At 39.3% G+C, this 9098-nt stretch overlaps 1 protein-coding gene across 2 annotated transcripts in view; it reads right to left on the reverse strand.

Moving 5' to 3' along the window:
• Positions 1-535: 535 nt before the first annotated feature.
• ube2d1b (ubiquitin-conjugating enzyme E2D 1b) overlaps positions 536-9098 on the reverse strand; it is a 10263-nt gene continuing 1700 nt past the window's right edge. For both annotated transcript variants that reach the window (XM_053639139.1, XM_053639140.1), the window contains exons 2-7: positions 5803-5866; positions 5679-5710; positions 5493-5570; positions 5304-5409; positions 4137-4230; positions 536-2662 (exon numbers count right to left, since the gene is read on the reverse strand). In XM_053639139.1, the coding sequence (XP_053495114.1) occupies positions 2617-2662; positions 4137-4230; positions 5304-5409; positions 5493-5570; positions 5679-5710; positions 5803-5866 (420 nt within the window). In that variant the 3' untranslated portion in view covers positions 536-2616. The remainder of the gene's footprint in view (positions 2663-4136; positions 4231-5303; positions 5410-5492; positions 5571-5678; positions 5711-5802; positions 5867-9098) is intronic.

Raw genomic sequence — 9098 nt, forward strand, 5'->3', positions numbered from 1 at the left:
ATATAATTTGCGGGCGTCAGGAAGCCACTGTTATTAAAATGAGAGACTCCCAGAACTTCTGGGAGAGGTGGGATGTCTGCTGTATGGCCAAAAGTACCGTATGTGGACACATGAACACAAGCTCTTCCATTCCAACACAGGCACATCATGTCTTTATGGAGCTTGCTTTGTGCATTGTTATGCAGGAACATGTCTGGGCTGTTTAGACCCAGTGAAGTGAAATCCTAAAGCTACCGTTTACAAAAACATTCTATAGCTATTGTGTGCTTCAAACTTTGTGGCAAAAGTTTGGGTTAGAATCACATATGGATGTGTTGGTCAGGTTTCATATAGTGTATATACATAACTTTACACTAACTATTAACTTTACATAGCTTTACACTAACTGTTACTTTTCTGAGAATAACATGGTTGAAATTCATACTGGAAACATATTAGACAGATTTAAATAAATATGTAATTCATACACAAGAGGAACAAACTAGCCAAGAAACTTAAAAGAGAAAACTTTTATTGTTATTTACACATAACTCTAGTTTGACTAGCTTTCTGTATTAATAGTGTACAACTGACAGATACTTAATTTGTTGTTGCTTCAATTCACTATTCTTTCATTCACTAAAATCTCATTAAGGACACTCACATTCAGGCATGCTTTTACATACAAGTACATACTGTACATCCGCAATATAATCTGACTCAACACAAAATCTAAAAGGAAATGACTTTTAAAAGAAGGAGGGAGTTGATACAATCATAGATGTGGCAATACAATTTATGATCACTGCAAGGAGTTTTATCCAAAGGAAGTGACCTACTAGTACTAGTTAAGAATAAAAAGAAAGTAAGAATATCGATGTCATTAGGTTATCTTGACTCGAATTTGAGTCTAACAAACAAACATCCAACTCAAGATCATGGTATTCTGTAATATCTACTAACAATTCTTAAATGTTTTTTTTTTTCTTCAAAAGATGGCCATACATGTCATACTGTATACAGGATTTCAAAAGCTTTAATATGCTCCAAAAAAAAATTGACCAAAAAAGCAATGGAGTACTTGTATCTATAGTTTGAGGTCACAAGTTCTCATTTTCTTTTTTTCAGGACTGTAATTTGTTGCACTCATCTTCAGTCAAACCTGTCATATTATTTGCACTTTATATAGTGCTGTTTATGGAGCCTACACAGTGTTTTGACCCATGTAGTGTGTGGCACCATGGTCATGCAGGCATTATATTTTAAGCCACTATAGACAAATTACCTCAAATGTGCAAGTAACTGAGGAAGCGACTGCAATGGAAAATATCTCTTATCAGTTAATGATGATTGCAGGTTATTATCTGGTTTACAAACAGTCCAAAGTAGAGAACAACAAAATGCTATGTGACTTCCTGTGGGAAGACATGTACAGACATGGTGACTTTGTTTTTTATATATATTTCCTTGACATTCCATGTGAGTAAGAGAAGATGAACAAAATATTTGGGAGGCTAAGTATTACACACATCTAGATGTTAATTCAGATAGTGCAGTGTTTTGGGTATCATCATACTTAATTAGTGGTAAACTATGATACTACTTAAGGTACAAACATATTAAATTCCCCTTGATTATGCACTCATATGAAGATATTATTTATCTTGAGTAAAAGATTGTGGATTCAGAGTCTATTTTGGGAACACTGGGTATGAGGAGGAAATACACCCTGGATGGAAAGCCAGTCTATCGCAAAGCACAACCATATTCACATCTAGGTGTAATTTATTCACTTCCAAGGATGTTTTTAGTGAACATGTGAAACTCCACACGGACAGAAACCCGAGCTAAGGATCGAAGCAGGGTATTCTGGAGCTGTGAGACAGGAACACTAGTTTACGTAACGTGTGAATTAAATGGAAATCTTGTGCAACATTACTGCTTTAAAACACATCTAGTTCAAGTGACGTTTATTCGATCAGTCATCAGAGGCTTGTGGAATCAAGTCAGTAGGACTGTAGACATGTTGATCTGATGTGATTCATGTTTAGAAATGTTAAAAGGAACAATAGAATTGGGGACCACCTGAAAGATTCACTCAGGTCCAGCCGCTTTCCATCGTCAAGGTGATATACTGTACAGTATAAAAAGTTACGAGAAGCATAAACAGAGACACGTCATTTTAAAACAAATTTTAATGAAAAAAAAAAAATCAAGTATAGTTGCATTGAAACTATACAATAAAAATATTTAAAGAAAATGGACTTGATTGAATGAGAAAAACAGGTTCTTAATTTCCCTCTCTTGGGGTAACTGCAGCTGTACAGTGCCATGCCAATCTTAAATATGATATAGAATATGATAGAGAAAATGCAAAGTGCCCAACACCACCTGAAGGGGGGGGTTTGTTAATGGGGGATGGGTGGGAGCAACTGCACAAAGTGTATAACCGCTTCATTATTGTTTTGTGCAAAGAAAACGCTCCCGTCTGAAATACTAGTTCAGCTATTCTTACTGTTCATTGCAGATGATCAATGTTATCAATACGATGTGTTTAATAATATAACCTCAGTACTTTTTTTTTTTAGATACTAGAATTGACAGTGATCTGTGACTTAAAAAATGTCCATTAAGTCTTCACATTGCATACTTTTGGGTCCATTCTCTTGCTAGTCTGTTGTATCTGTAAAACAACAACAACAACAAACAAACAAACAAACAAACAAACCACAAGAAAAGATAAAAAAAAATTGTGTCAATCACAAACACACACACACACACGCATATATATGCCTGTTATGACTTGCTAGGTAACAGGTTAGTACACTCTTAGGGAGGGAAATAGTTCAATTTAGCAACTTAAAAGGCTCTAGGGGGAACGCTTAAAGGTTTTAGGTGGAGCTCTGTAAGTAACAGAGGGTTTTACTACCATTAAAGTCTACAAGTTGAATCTCTTTAGAAAGCTAAAATCATTAATAATCCATTTTTTTCTATAAGAGTGTAGAATTACACTCACTGAGCATTTTATTAGGAACACCATACTAATACTGGGTAGGACCTTCGTTTGCTCTCAAACAGCCTCAATGTTGTCCATGTTGATGTGATTGCGTCACACAATTCCTGCAGATTTTTCAGGTGCACCTTCATGGTGTTGATCTCCCATTCTACCACATCTCAAAAGTATTCTGTTGGATTCAGATCCGGTGACTGGGAAGGCCACTGAAGAACAGTGAACAGTGTTCATGAAACCAGTTTGAGATGATTATTTGCTTTGTGAAATGCTGCATTCTCATGCTGGAAGTAGCCATTAGAAGATGTGGAAATTGTGGCCATGAAGGGATGCACATGGTCGGCAACGTTAAAATATGTTGTGGCTTTCAAGTGATGGTAGATTGATTTTAAGAGACCCAAAGTGTGCCAAGAAAACATTCCCCACACCATTACACCACCTCCACCAGCCTGGACTGTTGACACAAGGCAGGTTGGGTCCATGGATTCATGCTGTTTCGTGTGCATCAAATTCTGTCCCAACCGATCTGTGTTCCTCAGCAGAAATCAAGATTCATCAGACCAAGCTACATTTTTCCAGTCTTCAACAGTCCAGTGTTGGTGAGCCTGTGCCCACTGCAGCCTCAGCTTTCTGTTCTTGGCTGACAGAACTGTAGCCTGACATGGCCTTCTGCTGTTGTAGCTCATCCACCTCAAGGTTGACGTGTCGTGCATTCTGAGATGTTTTTCTGCTCACCACAATTGAACAGAGTGAGTGGTTATCTGAGTTACTGTAGCCTTTCTGTCAGCTCGAACCAGTCTGGCCATTCTCCGTTGACCTCTCTCAAACCAGCCCGTCTAGCATCAACAATCATGCCATGGTCAAAATCACGGAGATCACATTTTTCCCCTTTTCCCCCATTACCCGAAGCTGCTGGCCCGTATCTGCATGATATTATGCGCTGATCTGCTGCCACATGATTGGATGATCTGATAATTGCATGAATGAGTAGGTGTACAGGTGTTCCTAATAAAGTGCTCAGTGAGTGTATATTCAAAATGATATAATGAGCGTATGGAGGATAATAATAAGAGCATAATCATATACATATATATATAAATAAAAGAACAGAAATCAGGTGTATCACATGCCATAGTAATGCACTTACTTTTCTTTGTCTGATTTGTAGATGTGTGCTATGTCTGGAACTAAAGGGTCATCAGGGTTTGGGTCACAGAGCAAGGAGCATATGGACAACAGAACTGTACAAAAAGAAAACAAAGCAGTGTACATCATTTATGAAATATTGAGCTTTGAAACAATATATGAACGTATATAAGGAATACACAGACAAGGGGTGTGCTGTTAAAGGAAAATAAATCAACCACAGGGTGGTGGCCAAATGCACAGCAGAGACACTTATACCACCCGGAAGTTGATTCTTCTCCAATAACAGCATGTCCAAAACTGTTTTATTCCTCTTATACCACAGCAATATGCCAACTATTAACTATTTTAAATTTATTCATGAATGACTTAGTGCTTTTTATCCATTTAGAGTTACATTTACCATTCTAAAACGGCCGTGAGACAAGTTAGTTCCTGTTACATAACCTACGTTATAGCAACTATACACAACTGCTCCCTTACCAACCTCTCTTTTATGCCGTTCTTCAAAATACAAAACAACCTCCTCCGTCTTGAAGACTTCCTGTTTTAGAAAACTCACTGGCTGCGTCCGAAATTGCGTACTTACCTACTATATAGTAGGCGAAAAGCAGTATGCCAGAGAGGTAGTATGTCCGAATTGTAAGTATGCGAGAAAGACCTGAATGGCGTATTGCTACCGGCGAGATTTTGCAGTGTGCAACCGATGCACACTGCGTGAGTCAAACAATCCCACAATGCAACGTCGAAGGTCACATGACAACGCTAACGTGGCAGATGTAGTATGTCCGGGATGGTAGTCATAATACACGCATGTACTGATTAGTACGTACCGTCATAGTATGCGATTTCGGACACAGCAACTGACTGTTACAAAGCGCCGACACTGGAGACTCCTTCCGTAAATGTTATACAGACATCGCTTTACACAAATCCTCATCATATCAGTGATTAGATGTTTGTTATATAACAACATGTTTGTTTGTTTTTTAAACTGTGTACGTGCTGTTACTATAGAAATGATAACGTACCGGGACAAGCACTTTAAAATAAACATCAATATATAAAATCAACATCTTCTGACCAATCACATTCAAGATTTCAACAGCGCTGTGGTATAATTGTAATATACTCGTGTGTGGCATTACTTGGAACGAAATGTCTGTACCTTTTGAAACTGTTAGTGCCGGGGACCACTGTGACCTCAAGATGTCCAAGCAAATACTTCCATTACTGTTTATGTTTGGGTGATAAATTTTTGTTGTAAATGCTACCTGTTAAAAGCACACAAAAAAAAGTTTGTTAAATCAAATCGTCATCGAATGACGTGGCGGCAGACAGGGTTATTCTTAATTACCTTTGGAGGCTTGAAGGGATAGTCTGTGGGAAAGTGGATCGTAAGGAAGAAGACCCCTCCTTGGTATGGACTATCAGTCTGTTAGAGGAAAAAAAAAAATAAAAATAAGAAAAACTAATTTCATCTTAGCTTTACCTAGCAAAATAGACAAAAATCAAAATCGGCTTCAAAGGAGAAAATACTTACAGGTCCCATTATTGTTGCCTGCCAGTGAAACACTACGAAGCACAGAAAACAGTAACATTAACTCTACATATAAAGGTTACAGCGTTAACAAATAAACCTATTGTAGACCGATCGATAGACCTACAGTCGTCTCCAACAGGTCCAGCTGAGCACTGTGCAGGAGGGTCCCTTTGCAAATCTTGAAGCTCCTGAATGTAACACACACACACAAAAGAAAAAAAGCTTAATGATTATGGGGAACCAGGAATGCAAACTTATTCACGCATTTTGAATGAGTATACACCATAACAAAACCTTTTGATGGACAGAATCATGTTGTGTGATATCGTGTTCCCGAGTACCAGGTGTTTATTATAAATATTTAGTGTTCAAGTATCCTGGGTACCAGGTTTTGGAATTTAGGTGTCATCGGTACTGGTTATTCAGCATTCAGGTACACCAGGAGCCACACGGTTACTCGTGTAACCTGAGTGTTTGGTGTATGCATATTAAATAGAGTTTGGAGCTATTTTTAAGCATTCCTTGTGAATGTGGTCTCGGGTATTTGGCATAGAGGTAAACCACCTGCCAGGGCTTCACTGCTCTGATTGATTGGTTCAGATATTTTATGAGAAGAAGAAGAAAAATAAATAGAGTCTTTCAGTATTATGTTTTTAAGCTGCGCTCGTTACACAGGCAGGAATGCAGAAAGTTATTGCACTGACTGTAAAGTGAAAGTCAACTACATGGCCTACTGTACTAACTATACTACCTACTATAAGGCCAGCTCTCGATCTTGCTCAGGGATTTCTTACTCTAGAGGCGAATTCCCTCCACATTTAATGTCCGTTCAAGTCATTACTGATTTTGACAGGAAGATACTGATTCATTTTTAGAGTTATATGGCGTATAACTCTTATAATATTCCAGAATGAATGTCAGCCAGGTTATTCTCAGAAAATTTACAGGACTGGTATTAGTTTCTAGATACACTATATGGCCAAAGGTATGTGGACACCTGACCAACACATCCCTATGTGCTCATTCCGAAGCTATGAGCATTAACATGGAGTTGTTTGCTGTTATAATAACCTCCCCTCTACTGGGAAAGCTTTCCACTTGATTCTGGAGTGTGGCTGTGGGGATTTGTGCTCATTCAGATACATGAGCATTAGTGCAGTCAGGCGCTGACATCGGGTGAGAAATGCAGTCGGTGTTCCAGTTCATCCCAAAAGTGCTCAGTGAAGATGAGGTCAAAACATGGCAAACCATGTCTTTATGGATCCCGCATTGTGCACAGGCGCATTGTCATGCTGGAGAAGGTTTGGGACTCTTAGTTCCAGTGAAGGGAAATTGTAATATTACGGCATACAGAGACATCCAGTACAACTTTGTGGCAATGATTTGGAGAAGGAACACATATGAATGTAATGGTCAGGTGTCTACAAACGTAGTCATTCAAGGGATTTTCGTTAGAGGTCGTCCGATTGATAGGCACCTTGCAGTTTCAGCAAAAGGTTATTGGTAAAAATCCACGCCGATAGTTTTTCCCGGTTGCATCCGTTGCAGGAGCGACTCAGAAAGGCGGCTGTGGCTCAGGTGGTAGAGCGGGTTGTCCATTAATCGTAGTGTTGGCGGTTCGATTCCTGGCCCACATGACTCCACATACCGAAGTGTCCTTGGGCAAGACACTGAACCCCAAGTTGCTCCCGATGGCAAGTTAGTGCCATGCATGGCAGCTCTGCTACCACTGGTGTGTGTGTGTGTGTGTGTGAATGGGTGAATGAGACATGGTGTAAAGCGCTTTGGATAAAAGAGTTACATAAGTGCACCATTTACCATTTGGAAGGGTCCGCTGGCATTATACGGTACGAGAGCGGCCTCTAGAGGTGAAATAAAAACTATGACAAATTGTGTTGTTTTATTTGAAGTGTTTTTCGATTCATTTTGGATGTCTCTATTTTTTTGTTATTCTGGAGTGTCACTTTTTTCCGGTTTGGATGTACGTACATCTTTTATTTAATTTAATATTTATTAACAGTTCATATATATTAAAATTTTGTTCATTTTAAAAAAGTACAGTACATTTTCATGCTACAGTCAGTACTGTTTAGTTTTGTAATAAAGCTCAGCAATGTTTTATTGCGAGTGTTGTGATTTAATTCAGTATCAATGTTAAAAACTATCGGTTGATTAACCGGTTATCGGCAGGTAGCTCCCAACTTAGTTATCGGTATAGCCTCTGGTATGCTTCGTTTTTTTCACGGGTATGCTAGCGTATGTGCACAGTTGTATGCATAGCCTTTCAAAGTATACTCCATTTGACATGTACACATACACAGGCGGTCGGCGTATGCGCATTATGACAACCTGCACACTACCCCTCCTGGCCTAGAGTTAGTACAAAGCAGTAAAGCAGGTCTTTTGGTGTGAAGGACAACGAAGAAGAATCACAACCACACAAAGAACAAAGCTTGGGCAATCTCTCGCCATGATTAGCACCCATATACAAACCCTTATACTCTTTAAGGCTAGAATTATACAAACGCAGGTACTTTCTAACCTGCACTCGTTTCCGTTTATTCAGTTTTTTTTCTTCGACTACCTTGAGAATCAACGGCCTTGGGTCACTGTTGCCACCTTGTGGAACAACTAAATAGTGCAAAAGAATTAAATGCGCATGTGCGACCAGTGAGAAAAATCGGGCAGCGCACATACAGTATGTTCCTAGTGTATGTGTAAAAAGTGAAGCATACTTTCTGTTTATCTGTAAAATCCACTATCAGTCGACCTCTAGTCTAGTTATCACACTGCGCTTAAACCCAGGTTATCACTCTAAACCCCGCTTTTAATACCGGATAGAGGAAGGTTTCACACTTGAAATTTAGCACCACATTTTACCCGGGGTAATGAAACCCTGCTCCGAAGCAGGATAAGCACCGCTTTTGCGGTGTAAACCCAACACTGTGTACATTGTGAAATGATGCAGTGTTAGAAACTGAACAGTGCGGGCTCCATATCAGGTGTTTAGAAATTGCTAACCCCAATAAAGCATGAAACAAGATAACCCATGAATCTGTTTACCCCGGGGTTTAGAATGACCCAGGGTTAACTATTTCAAGTGTGGAAAGCTGAGTCTAATAAAGCCGGGAGTCGTGTACTGTATACTGTGCATACCATCAAACTATTCAATACTGAATGACTGGTATTGTAGTGATGTGTCGTTCATTTCGAACGAATCTTTAATATGACTTGGTAACAACGAGTTGTCTCAGAGAGTGATTCGTTCATTTGTGACCACACATGTGCAGCAATATCCCCACAGGTTCTGTACTGTACACAGAAATGATTCGTTCAGCTCTCGAGTCGTTCATTCATCACGTCACAGCTCCACCGCATTCAGCATTTGGGGCGGTCACATGACGAACGAACAACTCGAAC

Source organism: Ictalurus furcatus, chromosome 13 (genome assembly GCF_023375685.1).
Source record: "Ictalurus furcatus strain D&B chromosome 13, Billie_1.0, whole genome shotgun sequence".
NCBI classification, from domain to species: Eukaryota; Metazoa; Chordata; class Actinopteri; order Siluriformes; family Ictaluridae; genus Ictalurus; species Ictalurus furcatus.